Raw genomic sequence first — 17,222 nt, forward strand, 5'->3', positions numbered from 1 at the left:
AGAATTCTGAAGTCTCGGAGGTGTCCATTGAACCACATCCTAACAATACACTGAGGTAGACTGTGCTGGAAAAAAAAAATTGTTGCCCCACATTCACCTGTTTATTTTTCTTTGATAAAAATTTACATGCGCTCCATTTTTTACGAAAGTGATTTTTACAGTGATTTTTATATATTAAAATAAATACTTTTCCCCCTAATATAAGAAAACCTTTCTGAATTAGAAAAATGTGAAAATTGCTGCTAGTGCAGTCTACGACCCCTACAAATTTACTATGAAAAGAACTAAATACCTAGATCTACATGTTCTTTTAATTTACGTACAGACCCTCTTCTATGTACAAAATAAATTTGGCGAAAATAATTTCGGAACTCTCACTCCTTGTACCCAATATCGGAGGCTCCCAAGAAATATTTCACATGCTGTAATTTCTCAAATCACATAAATAAGAGAGCAATAGGCAATTGGGATTTGTGTCTACCTGTGTTTCCAATCAGGGACTGAGAAGGTTCGGAGGTCGCCACTGTGTTTCTCTACCCGTTCTTAAGCCCACAACTCTTAAGAGAAGAAGAGGAGGAGGAAACCATCAAAAACCTTGAGAAAATGCACTCAGGGAGAATCAGGGTGATGGTTCTGATGAACCAAAGTAAGGGGTTCACTGTGTTCCTTATTTGAGCAGCTGGGGTTCTTTTCCTCCAAGGGAAAAAACTGTGAATTCAGCCCGTTCGGAAGTTCTGGGGAGCGTGGAGGTCCTTAGCAGTGTCTCCTCCAGGCTGTACTCTCTTAGGGACTGCAACGTCGTAAGCACCTGAGGATTCGGCTCAGGCCCCACACCTGGCCCAGCTGAGGTCACGGCACAGAGCAGCTTCTGGGAGGTCCGTTCTGAGGACAGTCGGATGCTCTGAGGACAGAGGGGCCCGACAGATGCATCTCGCTTCACACTGTTCAGTGTTCTCCAAGTCCATTCGTGCTGTCACACTTGGGGATCTGATTTTGTCGTGTCTGCACAATAACTGTAAGATGTGCACACCCAGTTGAGGAAGAGCGAGAGGTACACACAGGGAACCAGGGGATCCCAGAGCCACAAGTGTGCTCGAAGGCGGGGCTCAGCTCCAGGTGGCTGCCAGCTTACCTACGCATCCATCAAACCCAACTGTCCCCATCCTCAGGGTGGCCTCACAATGTCCAAAAGGGTTAGCAGCGAATGTGGCTTTATTCCCGGAAAAATGGATGCCTCGAAGACCAAGCAAAGAGGCCGGGGTGCCTGGCCCCCCATCCCCACACAGGCAGACCGACCCAACAGCCCTCCCCCCCACCCTGGGAAATCGTCAATAACTTATTAGGCTGATTGGAGATTTTTAAAAAATTAAATATGTTACAAATATATTCTCAAAACTCTTTATAATCTCGGTTCCTTTTTTTTTCTTTTTTTTTTCTTTTTTATGTCCTGGCTTTGTTTGGTCTTGAAAAGATCCATTATCACTCCAAACCACTCCCTTGGCTCCCAGAAAACCATTTTTCACCAAAGTTAAGGAAGAGAAGACTCCTGAGGCTAGATTGGGGCACAAGAAGAATCAGTGAGGGCACAGTCTCCCAGTGAAGAAGAAGGAAGGAGCTGGGGACCCGGGCGCTCACACACTCGAGAGAAGTGGAACCTTCATGAGCCAATCCCCAAGTGTCAACTCAGCGTGAGTGCTATGCACGCGTGCACGTGCACGCGCACACACACACACACACACACACACACACCGTGTCTACTGTGGACAGACACGCACGCGCACACTGGGACTACAGATCCTTATCAAAAGTACACAAGCAGCAGCTATTGGTCAATTTGAGGAACTGATTTTGTGAAGGAAAAGAAAAAAAAATTCTTCAGCCTGGATGAGGAAAACCTTCCGAAAGCCCACTTCCTAAAGCTTGGAATTCTACTGGAACAGGGTTTGTTTCTTCTTTCTTTCAAACTTTTGTTCCACAAACAAGTTTTATACTGTAGCTCAGACACCAGCCAAAAAAAAAAAAAAAATTGTAAAAACAGGTGCTTTCTTTCAACCGACTACAAAAAGAAGTCACACCCTGGCTTGACCCTGCGGCTGCCCGAAAGGACAAGCGGCTGTGGACAGCCCTTCCCTCTATGTTCAGTTACGTCCTCTGAGGACTAGTCTAACTGGCAATCAATCAGATGTGTGTTAAGTCATACTACAAACAGAAATGGAGAGTAATGATCGCTGAGCTCCGCTGGACACTGGCAGAGTCGTGGGAAAATCCTGAGTTTTCTGGAGTCCTTCAAACCAGAGGAGAGTGAAGTCGGGACCCTTACCCCAAACAGGTGCTGTTAGGAAGGATTGGACCGTGGCAGAGTCAGGATCCGTCCGTTTTTCTTGCCCCCGTTCATGTGGGTGTAGGGGATGTGTTCCTCGTAATTCCGCTTCAGCCCCAACGAGGACCCTCCGTCCTCCTCCCTCTGAGAGTGTGAGGACCTGTCCAGGGGGATGCTCTCCATGTCCTCAAACTCCATCTCCAACTCCTCGCTCTCCGGTGCCTTGTTCTCCTCACTGTGGAAGAAGGAAACTTCTGGAAAGCTAGGGTGCAGGTCGTCCTTGAGCGTGTCGACGATCTCCAGGAAGGTCGGCCGCATCTTGGGGTTGAACTGCCAGCACATGCGCATGAGTTCAGTGCTATGGGACAGGGAGACACGGAGGGGGATGAGTCTGGGCGCCCAGCCAAGCAGCCCCCACTCCACCCCGGGGATCCACACACACTGATGACAAGTGTTCATTTCAGACAGTGGCTACATGTGCAGGTAAACAGTCAAGCAGAAGCAGCAATTGTGTAGGAGCTGAAAGATGGTTTTGAGAAGAGGTCCAAAGGGGCTGCCTCTTCCTAAAGCCTGATCAAGAAGGGCCCCTCCTGATGTCACATGTTGCAGACCACAGCTCCTCATTTTATCCACCCCTGCACCCGACAGCTGCATCTGTGTGGATGGAACCTAGTGGACCAGTTCTGAGTGGCCGTACTGCCCTCACTCTCTAGAGGATGGTGTGAGAGTGACATGACGTTACTCAGCCAACAGCACGCAGCATAGGCTCTGAGGGCTTGGAGTGTCCATGTTACCTCCTTCTTTCCCCACCATAACTCCTTCCAGGGCAGGGGATGGCAAAATTCAGCCTCTAGAACCGGGCCCCCTGAGTGTTTTTATAAATAAAGTTTTATCGGCACACCGCTACAACATTCATTTATGGATTGCCTGTGGCTTCTTTCCAGCTACAGCAGAAGAGTTGAGGAGCTGTGACAGAGAGCCATGTGGCCCAAAAAGCTGAAAATACTTACTATATGGCCCTTTACAGAAGTTTGCACACCTCTGGCCTAGGACCTACTGAATTTCCTGGTCCAGAACCACCGCTGGCTGCTAACTGGCTAGGAAAGGGCCTCCATTAGTCAATGTTGAGAAATACTTTGCTCAGAGATTCTAAATAACTCTGCATTGAGGAAACTGCTTTGAAACTTTTTTTTTCATATGCGGTCTCTTCAGACTAGGTTTTCTAAGTTGATGTCTTATTCTTTGGGGGATGAAGCCTAAAAATGCCTATGGATTTTTCAAGAGGTCAAACTTTTTTCTTAAGAAATACTGATAAAGGACTCTAGATGTAATAAATGTTCATTGTAAAAACAATTAGAAAACACCCAAAAATACAGAGAAAAGGCAGCTCGCACACCATCCTCTGGTCTTTTCTATCTTGAGATATTTGGAAATGTAATATTCACCTTCTTTTTCCACTTAATATTTTAACATAGGCTTATCCACCAAGCGATAAAATATTTTCAGCGTCATTTGAAATTTCAATTGCTACATCATATTAATGTACCGATTTACTTGGTAATTTTCATACTGTTGGATGTTTAGATCATCTCCATTTTTTTGAGACTTTAAATAACATTGCTCTGAGTAGCTCTTACAACAGGGTGATAGGAATGGTTATCTAGCCATACCATTGCTAACACTGAATATTAAAATTCACCCTTCCTTCCTTCCTTCCTTCCTTCCTTCCTTCCTTCCTTCCTTCCTTCCTTCCTTCCTTCCTTCCTTCCTTCCTTCCTTCCTTCCTTCCTTCCTTCCTTCCTTCCTTCCTTCCTTCCTTCCTTCCTTCCTTCCTTCCTTCCTTCCCCTATTTCTCTCCATTCTTCCCTCCCTCCCTCCCTCCCTTCCTTCATTTGCTAATTTAGGAAGATGGCATGTCCCTTTATTTTACTTTATACTTATTGGACCATTAGTACGGCTAAATGATTTTGCAAGTGTTTAATGGTGTGTGTGGGTGTGTTGTCCATTTGGTCCCATAACAAATATTTAAAATGAAAATTTGGGGGGGAGTATGTAATACATATCCCTAATAAAGTTTTCTTAATGTGTGTGCTTAGTGACTTATTTTTTTCTAATATTAATGAGACGTCACTGAATATAACATGGTAGTAGTTTCTTGACAAAATTTTAAGTGTATATAAAACATGGTATGTATAAAGAATAGACAGTTAAATATAAGTTTTCTACCCCAGCTCCTCAGTTCCCTTCTCCCAAAGTAACCAGTGCTGTGGGGTTTCTTGTACAACCTTCCAAAGACACGATATGTAGAAAAGCATACATGTAAAGATATAACATGCAAGTACAAGCGTGCATGTAGACATGAGATGCACACACAGTGTGTGTGCAAAGATCTGATGGGCAAACAAGAAGCACACATGCAGACATGATATGCAGACACAAGGGTGCATGCAAAGATACAACAGGCAACAAGCATGCATGCGAAAGGCAACGCCTGTTTAACCCCTTTCTGCACTTACAGTCTATCTGGACAGTTGTCAGGTTGATCCAAATACCCTCCATCCATGACAAATTTCAACACCTGCTCATTAGACAGGCCTTGGTAAGGCTGTTCTGCCAAGCTGGTGATTTCCCAAAGGACCACACCAAAGGACCTGCCAACAACAGTTGAGAGGAGTAACAAAGAAGCCATTAAAACACACACACACACAACTTTCTAGGTTTACTAGAACCTAGCTGCCAGTGAATTAAACAATTCATGCTGTGTTCAGAAACACCTATAAGATGAGTCTCAACTGGAACGTAATAGCTGCCATCTGGGAGTCCTCACATATGACATCCCCTTCATTTTCTTGACGGAGAGGCCATGAGAAGGCGGGTTTCGACGGCCCCCTCTTACTCATAGTAGTGGAGCAACCTGAAATTCAAGCCCCGCGTTCTGTCGTCAACCCACGCACGACTCACCACATGTCGGAAGAAGTGGTGAAGACCCCGTCCTTCAGGGATTCGGGTGCCATCCACCGCACGGGGAGTAGACCCTTGCCCCCTTTCCGGTAGTAATCCGTTTCGTAGATGTCTCTGGTCATTCCAAAGTCTGACAACAAACAGTTCACACGCTCTTACCCTTCAGCCTGTGACCCAGGTGTCTGCCATCTTCATTGCCCCACCCCTTGTAGAGCCCTCAGATGGGCTCACCTGCCCCTGGTGTGTGCTCCCTGGGTGGCTATTAAATTCAGGAACAATGGATTCTGAGGATGCGCGTAGGAATGTGGAGGGAGAGGATGGGCCACCATTTAAAGGGAAGGAAAAAGAACTACCAAGTGGCAAGGCAATGATGTTCTGGCCCAGAGCTTGGAAATCCCTTTTTCAGAAACGTTTCCTTACCATGTATGACTCACAGGCAATCAAAAGTGAACTTCTGAATGTCTGCAGCCAACCTACTGTTCCCCATTGGACGTGGACCCACCTAACAGCCAACTGCCCCACCAGGAACCCAGGGTTGGGTCCCCCTGTGACCATCCCCTTTCCTCACACCCCACAGCCAATACAGTGACAAGTCCTGCCCCCTCTCCCTCCACATCCCTCTTTAATTATCTATTCCTCTCCACGGCCCTAGCCCCACTCAGGCCCACTATCCTCTCACCTGCAGGACCCTCTCTCCATCCAGACCTGGACAGCCCACTGCCCAGGAGAAGCTACATAAACAGGATGACATCACTTTGTCACTACCTGCTTCTCTTGCTGACGTAGGATAATGTGTTTGGGGCTTATAAATACGATAACATCACTTCGTGTTTCCCACTGACTGTTAATGTAGGGTAACGTCTTTTTGGATCATAAATAGAATTACATCACTTCCTGCTTCGCACTGGCTGCGTAGCATAATGTCTAGATGACTTACTGTGACTTGTAACCCTTCTGGGTCTGGCTCCTGCCTCACTTCTCATGCTGCTCTGCCCCCTCTGCATTCATTTTAATCACACCACACCCGCCATCCTTCCAGCCTCATGGCCTTTGCATGTGCTGAAACTCCCCCGGGGTGCTGTCACTCCGCTCCACTTCGCGTCCTGCGAGTCTTTGGGGAAACAGTGCCTCCCTGCAGGCAGAGGCCCTTCCTCTAGTATCGTGGAACCCCATTTCCTTCAGTGCTCTTCCCAGTCCTCATGATCGTGCTCACATGAGCGTGAACTATTTTATTGTTCATCTAGAACAGCTCTGTTCAGAACTTTCTGTGATAATGAACATGGTCTGCGCCCACATTATCCAATAAGGCAGCCTCTGGGCTCCAAGTGGTTCCTGGACACTGAAACGTGGCTGCGCGACCAACGGACGGACCTTTTCATCGTACTTAGTGTAAATTAATTTAAATGTAGATGGCCCCACGTGGCCAGTGGCAACTGTGCTGGACGGTGCAGATAAAGACTGCACGAGGGCAGAGAAACCATGGTGACATGTTCATCACTGCACCCACAACACCTCCATCAAGTGACTTGCAACGAATATTATTTAAAGAGGTGAATGAGTGAGTTCATGAACAAGTGCAATTAAATTACAGTGTGAGGATCAGGCTTCATCCAAAAGTACTGGAAAAGATTAAACAACTCATGACAGACAGCTCCTTCTGAAATTAAACATGGCCAGGACCATACATTCCCACACAGAAAGCCAGACAAACCTCCGATTTTGACGGTAAAATCATGGGCGACCATGCAGTTTCGAGCTGCAAGGTCCCGGTGCACAAACTTCTTGGCGTTCAGGTACGCCATCCCGTCGGCGATCTCCGCTGCCATCTGAATCATCTCTTGCAGAGTAGGGGGAGGGCGGCCGGGGTTATTCTAAAGTCAAAAAGGGGGTCATGTTTAGCGACATTGGGCCACGGGGCCAAAAGAGGGTGCCCTGCAGGGTACCCAGGGGCCACTCACCTCAGCTTCAGGCCGCAGGGAACGGAGGTAGCTCTTCAGGTCTCCGTGAGCCATCAACTCCATCACCACCAACGTCGGCTGCCCTTTGGACACCACCCCCAGGAGGCGGACCTGCAGAGCAAGCATGGGGGCGATTCTTGGATGAGGGTCTGTGGGACCCTCACAGGGTCTGTTGACTCCCCGAGGGCTCCCTGTATGGTCACATACAGCACCCTGCTTCTTGATGGTGTGTGGGAAACACTGGTCTGTCCGGCTCAAATGCCAAGGTCAACACCCTGGGGAAGGGGGGCGTGGCGAGCAAGGCAGGAGAATTCAGGACACAGTCCGATGGGTGAGGGAGCAGACAGACCTGTCCACACACAGCACCATCCAAGGCAAATCGTGGCTATCTCCTGATGTCTCTGAGCACATATGGCTCTCTCCCACTCCCAGGCCTGTGCATTAGCTGTCCCCTCTGCCTGACCCTCGTGTGGCCACACAGCTCAGTCCCTACAGCATTTACATCTTTGCTCAAATGCCCCTTCCCCACTCCTGAATTCCCCACCCCCCGACCCTGCTGTCCTTTCCCTTTCTGCCATAGCATCATCTGCTAATAACAAGCCTCCTGGGGTGAGAGTGTCTCCACTCCCCGTGTTGGGACCTCCAGGAGGGCAAGAATGTGCCACATCACAGAGACAAGAATAGGGCTTAGCATTGAGCAGGTGCTCCGTTAGTGTGTGCACGTGGGGGGGGGGCAAAGATGAAGGACACGAGGCTCAAGGAAAACTAGGGGACACTGGGAGCAGAAGGCCAGGAAGTCTGTGCTGACCTGAGGGGGGTGGGGCAGAGATGCACAACTGTGTGCTTAAGGGTTACAAAGGAGCCGGGAAGAGGATGAGACGGAAGACTCCGGAAAACACTGGGGCAACAAGGATGGTATTGGAGAAGGGAGACGGGAGACCCTCCTCCCACCTTTAGGACGCTGAGCAGGTTGGGGGCTGGGCAGGGGGTCCACACCCACTTCCCTTTTGCTCTATGCAGTAAGAAGAGGAAGAGGACAAGGGGACCCAAGGGAAAGTGATAATGGAAAAAAATGAAAGGGAACAAGCATTGCTAAGAGACCCACTTAAAATACAGCTGGGAGGCTATTCTGGAAGTGGGGCCTCTGCACATCTTGAGCCTCAGGTCTCAGAGCTGCTCTTATCCTGGAAAAACCACTGCTGGACTTGACCTTCTCGTTGTAGTTTTCACCTCCCTTATTTGCATATTGGAACTAGCCAAGCCTTGTGAGCCCAGCCAGTAATCCTTCGTTGGCAGGAAACAATCACACTGTGGGTTTTGCCTTTACAGACCTGCCTTTTTTTGTCCTCTCTGGAGCGCAGGGTAGTTGCTACCTGAATCGGAGTCATACCTTTTTGCTCCCATCAATGCCTTCTGTTCTGTAGTACAGCCTGAACCTCAGCTTTGCTTAGGAAACACAGCCTTTGACTGCTCCCAGGGCAAACGCAGGACTCACCACGTGATGGCAGGTGAAGCCCTTCATGACCGAGGCCTCGTTGAGAAACTCGATCCGCTCACGCAGACTGGCCGACTCGTTGACAGTCTTCACCGCCACACGGGTCTCCGCCTCCCCCTTGATGATGTCCTTGGCGTTGCCCTCGTACACCATGCCGAAGGAGCCCTGGCCCAGCTCTCGCAGGAGGCTGATCTTGTCCCGAGGCACCTCCCACTCGTCCGGCACATACACAGAACATGGGAACACTACTCCTCACTTATCCACACAGCATCCTCCGTGGGTCCCCGGCCACCGCCCACCCAAGCCCCCCACAAATGTTCATTAAGTGACTTCTGGGATCCAGGGTCTGTGCCAGGCATGTAGCCGAGAACAGGACAAGCGTGGGTCCCTGCCGTCACGGCCTTCGAGCTGAACCTGCACCCCATCCTTCCTGTCTGACTCAGAGCCCCACTACCTAATAACCTTCCCATCGAAGGCTATTGTTTCTGCAAAGTGCCAAGGGAATGGGGGACCACCCACTTGAGAACCACTGCACATGTGAGTGAGCCCATCCAGGAGCACCTAGCGTCAGCTGACCCACCGGCGGACGCAGCCACGTGGGTGAGACCAGAACTGCCCAGCTGAGCACAGCCCAGGGAGTGGACCCACCAAACGGTGAACCAATTAATGGCGGTTGTTTTAAGCCATTTAGTTTGGGGTGGTTTTTTATGCAGCAAATGACTCAAATGTACAAAAAAAAAAAAAAGCCAAAATGGTTCCTGCTTTCTTTCCTCTGTGCCATCACTGTTATGGGCCACATTGTGCCTCCCCACCCCCCAATGCATATCTTGAAGTCCTAACCGTGGTACCTCAGAATGTGACTGTATCTGGAGACAGGGCCTTTAAAGAGACAATTAAGTTAAAACGAGGTCATTAGGGTGGGCCCTAATCCAATACGACTGGTGTCCTTACAAGAGGGGATTAGGACAGACAGACACAGAGGGCAGAGCCCGTGAGGACATGGGGAGAAGTTGGCCATCTGCAAGCCAGGGACAGAGGCTTCAGGAGAAACCAACCCTGCCAACACCTTGACCTTGTAATTCCAGCCTCCAAAACTGTAAGAAAATAAATTTCTGTTTTCTAAGCCATGCAGTGTTGGTACATGGTTACAGCAGCCATAGCCAGCTCATCCGTCACCGTGGCTTGTCCAAGGACCTGCTCACAGAGCAATGCCCACAAATGAACTCACAGATGCTCAGTGGGGACACCCTGCCCCTGGGGCCCTGAGCCTGCATCTTCCCCTGCATACATCCCTTGGCTCAGGCCTTCCTGACCTTAAAGACCCTTGAGCTCCCATTTCCAGCTGTGATTGGGCACCCCTGTGCCCTCAGCCTTTGCTGCGTCCCCAGAAGGACGTAGAATGGTGGGAAAGAGAGACAGCCACGAGCAGCATCCCAGCCTCGCCCCAACTGGGGGACCAAACGACAGCCCTGAGGGTCAGCTTCCCCATCGCTGATGTCCAAACAGGGAAAGGAGGCACCTGGATTAATGTTCATTCCCTCCGCACATCCCACCTGCAATAACCACCTTTTCTAGTTTCTCCATTCTGAGGATCTGACATCTGCGACCCTGCTTACCCTGGAAGGACTGACCCCTCGCCCCAGGAGCAGCCAGTTCCCAGAGACGGCAAGGACTCACCTGCCAAAGCACTTTTCATATGCAGACCACCCAATCCACAGCCCACACCCCAACCACCTCTGCTATCAGGCTCTCACACTCAGGCTGTCCCCCTGCCCTAATCAAGGCCAGGTCCCTGACAACTACAGCCAGCCCCTATGTCCCCGAGCCTGCTGAAATTATTCAAACCAGCCAGTCCTAAGTCTTACCCTACCCTGCTCTGCCCTTCCCTGCCTTCCCTGTGGAAACCACAATGGAGGCTCTTGCCTGCATTTCTATCCCTCTCTCTGTCTCCTGACCAACCCTGGTGCTTCTCCCAGCAGCCCTCTGTGGCGAGTGCCTCCTGCTTCTAGGGAATCTGACGATAAACGTCTTTTTTCATGACAGCCATTTCAGTGTCTATGTGTCTTATCAGACCTGCTTAAAACAGACCCTGGGTGCCCTTAACACACCAGCCCTGTATACCCAGCCAGCATCCTGCCAGGCAGTGGTGCTCATGCCTCGAAAGTTGCTTTTTGATTTTTACTGCACGAAGCACTTTAGAAACTTGTAATGCAACAGATGCCTTCCCCTTGGAAGGAACAGGCAGGCCCTACGACAGGGGCCACTCACTGCCCTTTGGCACAATCAAGGGAAATGCAGGTGTCGGATCCCCATTCCCACCAGCAGCAGCAGCACGTCCAAGGCCAGCTGCCACCAACAGCAGATGTGACCCTGGCACCCACGTAGCTTCCGCCTATCCCACCTTGTCTCTGCTTCTGGTCTTCCTCGCCCTACTCACAGTCCCCCATTTTGGCTTCCAATTCCCACCTCCCAGCTTGGGCAGCAAGTTCAGACACAGCTTTCTGGCTCTGACCTTCGGCACTCTGTCTGGCGAGGGCCCCAGGCTCCACATTCCCACAGCTGGGACCCCAAGCTCTCGGCCTCCCAGCCCAGCCTACAGGTCCCAGCCCAGCTAGATCAGCCCATCCAAACAGGAGCCAGACGGCAGGTGTCTTAAATGCTCCTGTCGTGGGGTTTCTGCAGTAAGGGGGCAGGTCCTCAGCTCCAATGAACAAGAGGGCTCATGTCAGCCTCTCGGGTGTCAAACCTCGGCTCTCACTGGACGGTGATGGCAAAGAAAACCAGACAGCAGCATTCTGGCCACCCACAGGGAAAAGGGCGGTACTCACCATCGCTGGCACTGAGGTACTCAGGGTTTGAAGAAGCATACAGTGGTCCCAGTGGCCCATCCGGCTGCCTGGAAGAGAAAAAGACAGGCATTCCAGTCTGCAATTCTCACAGGAATTCATCGGTCACTACAGGTGGCTACAGGCGTCGCCCCTGCAAATGAGAACCCTTACGAACAGCAGCCACATACCGGTACTGTTCTGGAGCCATCTATTCCCAGCTCGTGAGAAACAACTTTTTGGGAAACTTAGGAGCCAGTTATTAAATACAACCATCATTCAAAAATAAATTATATAGGCTTCCAATTAAACAAATTATATTAAAAGCAAAGGTAACAGTATTCAAAACTCACCACTACCTAATTATTGTACCACAGCTTACTATGATCAGCGCTCTTGAGGTTATCTATGCCAGCACATTTATTATATTGTTGTACCCACGTGGTGGAAATACTACACGATGGTGAGCTGCTCTGTCTCAGTGGCATCACGTCCATAGTTTGACATTGGCCACAGTGGGAATATTTACACCACAGAAACAGGCAAACGCTACAAACCAACACTTGATTTATTGTTCCGTTTTTTGTCCAGGCTTGAGAAAGTGATGGAAAAAATGTTAATCACGCAGATGAAAGTTAGCCGTGTGTCATCTCTATAGATGCAGATGGCATAAAACATTGAAAAAAATGGGAAGTATTTAGGAATTATTATCTGATTCCACAAGGCCACTCCTATGACTGATGAACACGGACATCTTATTTCATTTTTGTCCTACTCTTTAATATAAACAAAATGCCAATCAACATTCATGAACCCTAGGTCATCAACTGCAACCATAGGTCAGTTATAGACACAAAGGTTCAGGGGGAAAAAACCGAGCAAAGCATTTAGTGACAATCCACTGGCTAGAGGGAATTTATGATAAAGAGTACTGTATGTTGTATGAGGATCATTATGTGGAAACTACATGCTACACAACCTTTATATAAGTAAAGTTTATAATAAACTTAGAGATAGCTGTATCTATAGCTACATCGATATCTAGGCATACTTCTTCCTGGAAAGCTGGTTGTTAACCTTTGCCGGCATACCACCGCACTCACCTCTTTCTCAGGAATAGATAAATACTTCCAATCACCACACTGAAGAGGAAGACAAAGATGAGGGGACCAATGATAATTTTTGCAATATTTGATGGGACGTCTACTGAAATAGAATAAGAAAATATATGTCTCAGATCAAAATGTGTTCACACCAAAAATCAAATCTACTGTGTTTCCCTGAAAATAAGACCTAGCAGGACCATCAGCCCTAATGCGTCTTTTGGAGCAAAAATTAATATAAGACCCTGTATTATGTGTTGTATGATATTATATTATATTATATTATTATATTATATTATATTATATTACATTCTATTATATAAACCTGGTCTTATATTATTATATTAAAATAAGACTGGGTCTTTATTAATTTTTGCTCCAAAAGAAGTATTAGAGCTGATGGTCCGGCTAAGTCTTATTTTCAGGGAAACACGGTACGAATATATTGGTGGGCCTCACACACTTGGCCCACATCTCTTGTCCCTGAGCCTCTCTCTGCTGGTTTCCTGGACCTTTATCTCCCAGCATTCCCATTTGGCTCCATGGGGCTGGGTGGCGGACTCAGAATCTGTATTCTGCAAGCACACCCCTGACCTCCAGACCACTGCCCACTGCCAGCCTTCTCCCTTCCCCACCGAGGGCCAGCTTCACAGCCAGGCAACTCAGGCCATCACCCAGGGCCCCACACTCTGAAGAGTTTAATGTCCGCTGTCACCATCTTGAAAGTGAATTTTTAAACAAGGGCCCTGCATTTTCATTTCATACTGAGCCCTGCAAAGTAAATAGCCTATCTTAATTCCAAACAGCACCTCTGGCAGATGAAAAGTTCATCAGGAAGAGCCCGGTGTCCTAGCGGGTCCTGCCCTCCTCAAGGGACGGCCGGCCCATGAAACTTGCGGGTGTCCTGATTCCCAGGAAAAGTACCAGGCAAAATAAAGGAAAGTGCATTTCCCCCAAAAGAACCCCTTTTAAACTGGCTGAAGAAATGCGACACAACCTTTATTTTTTAAATTCGCATGCACGGCTGAGTTGCCTGTAATTATTAACATGCCCATGTATTCAGATGCTTGCAAGCCAAGGAAGAAAATGGGTTCTGAGAGAGAGGTCAGAGAATGAATCTGGGCCTCTGGGGCTTTTAATAATAGTAGTACACCAAACACTTACTAAAAGCCAGGCACTGTTTGAAGTGCTTTGGGTAAGTGATCTTAATCATCCCATAGGCCAAGGTAGGAGGAACTATGTCTGATGCCAGCTAACAGATTGGGAAACAGGCTCAAGGAGAGGAGCGGTCTTGCCCAAAGCCCCAGAATGTATCCACGGTGCAGCATGCATTTGAAGCTGGGCCATTTGAGTAAGCTCTGACCACTGACCCCTGCTGCCTTGGGAGTCAGCTCTATCCTGAGACATCTCGTCCTCCTCTACTGCCCTGACTAAGAGCAAGCTGTCAGTGCCATCTCCGATGGGGCACGGCCCGAGGGTGAGCACCTCCTTAAATGTTGCACCCTGGTGCCTTGTTTCCCTTTCTGTTATATATATATTTTAAATACAATTGGCCCTTGAACAACATAGGTTTGAACTGTGTGGGTCCATGCATACGTGGATTATTTTCAATAAATACATACAGTACTGTAAATGCATCTTGTCTTCCTTATGATTTTCTTAACATTTTCTTCTCTCTACCTTACGTTATTGTGAGAACACAGTATATAATACATATAACGTACAAAATATGTGTTACTTGACTGTTTGTTATTGGTAAGGCTTCCACTCAACAGTAGGCTATTGGTAGTTAAGTTTTGGGGTGTCAAAAGTTATGTGAGGATTTTCAATTGTGCAGGGGTCGGTGCCCTTAAGCCCTGTTGTTCAAGGGTCGACTGTAAACTAATGTGTCAAACATTTAATTCTCCAGATTTTTAGCTATTGTGTGTAATGCTATGCCGGATTTCCTTGAACATGTATCTTATTTAGACATCTCTGATTGCTTCCTTATGATACATTTCTAGAACCAGAACTGTTGGCTTACATAAGATTTTGTATGCACATTATTAAAGTACTACATTTTAGCACTCACCAACCATGAAAAAGCAGGTCTGCCTATCTGTACTCTTGGACAACACTAAGTACTGTGATCATATTAAAAAAAAAAAACCTTGCCAATTTGATAAGTTGAAAATTACATCTTGTTTTAATTTGCATTTTTTTCTTTTTTTGGTGTGGTTTTGAGTGAGGTTTGACATTTTTATCGTATGTTTTCTATTTTTTGTATTTCTTTTTACATGGACTATTTATGTTCTTGGCTTCTTTTTTGTGTTAGGACATATGTCTTTTACTCATTAATATATACAACTGACTGTTGAACAACACAGGGTTAGGGGCATCAACCCCTTCATCGTCGAAAATCTTCCTATAACTTTCGATTCCGCCAAAACTTAACTACTATTAGTAATCCACCTACTATGGATTGGAAGCATTACTGAAAACATAACCAGTCTAGTAACACATATTTTGCACGTTCTACGTATTATATACTGTGTTCTTACAATAAACTAAGCAAGAGAAAAGAAAATGTTATTAAGAAAATCATAAGGAAGAGAAGATGCATTTACAGTACTTATTGGGGAAAAACTCTGCATATAAGTGGACCCACGCAGTTCACACCCATGTTGTTCAAGGGTCAACTATATATTCACTCTGTATTAAGGATATTAAATCTTTGTCGATGATGTTAAAAATATTCATCCCACTTTGATAATTTCCTTTGCATTTCATTCATTGGTGTCACTGGTTCTTAAGAGAGAGACTCCAAATCTGTGGATGTTCTGAGTAATAGCCGTGTCTTTGTCATGGATGACTCTCTTGGGGCTCACCTGAGTTCATGCTGACAGGTGACAAGACGCAGGCTGGGGGCTGATCACCAGAAGAGCCAGCACGTGATTGGCAGGGTGGGACTTTCAGCCACCCAACCTCCAAAGATTGGAGTGGGGCTGGAGACAGAGTTCGGGCACGTGGCCAGTGATTCAACCAGTCACCAAGGTGATGAAACCCCAATGAAAACTCTGACACCAAAGCTCCGAGGAGCTTCCTGGCTCATCAGTACCTCCATATGCCGGGAGGGTGACGTGAGGTGTCCTGATTCGATGGGGAGAGGGCACGGGAGCCCTCCTGCCACCTCATCCTCTGTATCTCTTCATTTGGGTTACATCCTTTATAATATAACTGTCCTTGTAATTATAGCACTTTCCTGAGTTTCTATGCGCTGTTCTAGCAAATGATCGACTCTGAAGGGGTTGTGGGAACACTCAAATTTTAGTCAGTTGGTCAGAAGCGCAGGAGACTTGCATCTGGCATCCAGCCGAGAGCAGTCTTGTTGGGAACTGTGCTCTTCCGCTTACGGGGCCCTGTGCTAACTCCAGTGGGGAGCGTCAGAATCACGGTGTGATACACCCACACGGTGTCGGAACGCTCATCCTAGTCCTGACCCTGACCAGAACCATCCCAGCAAGAATCACTCCCACTTTCCACGCTCCCATTGGGCCATGTAAAAATCCAGCCAGCCAAGAAGAATCCCTACCTCCCCCACAACCTCCTTCTTCTCCAGGTCTAGAATCTCCCTCTGTCGAAGTCATTCGTTTGTTCACTCATTTTAGTGTCTGGGCTCCTACCACATGCCAGACTAAATATCCTCTTTTGCCCCCACTTGTATATTCTTCCAATTCTCAGCCAAGATGTTGCCACCTCCAGGAAGCACTCCCTGACCAGCTCGGCCTTCCCCTCCTCTCTACCTTCCCTACTGTCCACTGTGTGTCCAGCTGGCCCAAAACTTATTACCTGGACAATGAGAACATACCCATGGATAAGTAGGGAAGCTCCCACGTCGTCCATTGGAGGACATAGCCCATCTAACAACACAGATTGAAACACTAGTTCACAAGAACTGATGTGTTTACAGATTTGTCCTGTGCCAGTCACTTAAACTTCATAATGTCATGAAACCTCCCTTCACCTCCAGAGGTAGTCGTATTATTATGCCCATGGACAGATGAGGAAGTGCAAGCTCGGAGAGGGCAAGCACCTTGCCCCGATCACACAGCAGCGGCCAGTGGACCCAGAGGTCAAGTCCAGGGCCAGCACATATAGCTTCCAGCTTTCCTTGACCATCCTCTGAAATGTGCCATTCCCAGCACCAACCACAGACCCAACCAGCCCAAGTCACTGCACACTTACAATAGTCTGTCACATAGAAATAGGTGGCTTCCGTCCAGGAGCCGTTGCCCGCCAAGGAGGTGGCCCGGATTCGCACGCTGTAATTCCCCGGAGGCAGCCCGCGCAACCTGCAGCCCCGCTCCAGAGCAAAATGTCTGCGGGAGACACAGAGGTGCAGCTCCTAGAAGACATGGGGAGGAGAGAGAGGAGTGGGGGTTGTGCCTCATACACTTGGAAGTGTCCATCCCAGGTGGGAATGTTACACACAGGATCGGCTCAGAAACGACACACAGGGAGTAAGGCACAGAGTGTAACACGCAAGCGACTTTGAGACTTTTGGAATTTTAGAACCTTAGC

General features: G+C 48.0%; 1 protein-coding gene across 1 annotated transcript in view; it reads right to left on the reverse strand.

Annotated features, from left to right (window-relative positions):
- Positions 1–1,341: 1,341 nt before the first annotated feature.
- INSR (insulin receptor) overlaps positions 1,342–17,222 on the reverse strand; it is a 125,701-nt gene continuing 109,820 nt past the window's right edge. Inside the window, exons 13-21 of the mRNA XM_081076009.1 lie at positions 16,887–17,046; positions 12,663–12,765; positions 11,563–11,630; positions 8,735–8,979; positions 7,240–7,350; positions 6,993–7,152; positions 5,282–5,411; positions 4,837–4,971; positions 1,342–2,678 (exon numbers count right to left, since the gene is read on the reverse strand). Coding sequence (XP_080932135.1) covers positions 2,336–2,678; positions 4,837–4,971; positions 5,282–5,411; positions 6,993–7,152; positions 7,240–7,350; positions 8,735–8,979; positions 11,563–11,630; positions 12,663–12,765; positions 16,887–17,046 — 1,455 coding nt within the window. The 3' untranslated portion in view covers positions 1,342–2,335. The remainder of the gene's footprint in view (positions 2,679–4,836; positions 4,972–5,281; positions 5,412–6,992; positions 7,153–7,239; positions 7,351–8,734; positions 8,980–11,562; positions 11,631–12,662; positions 12,766–16,886; positions 17,047–17,222) is intronic.

Source organism: Rhinolophus hipposideros, assembly GCF_964194185.1.
Source record: "Rhinolophus hipposideros genome assembly, chromosome: 16".
NCBI lineage: Eukaryota > Metazoa > Chordata > Mammalia > Chiroptera > Rhinolophidae > Rhinolophus > Rhinolophus hipposideros.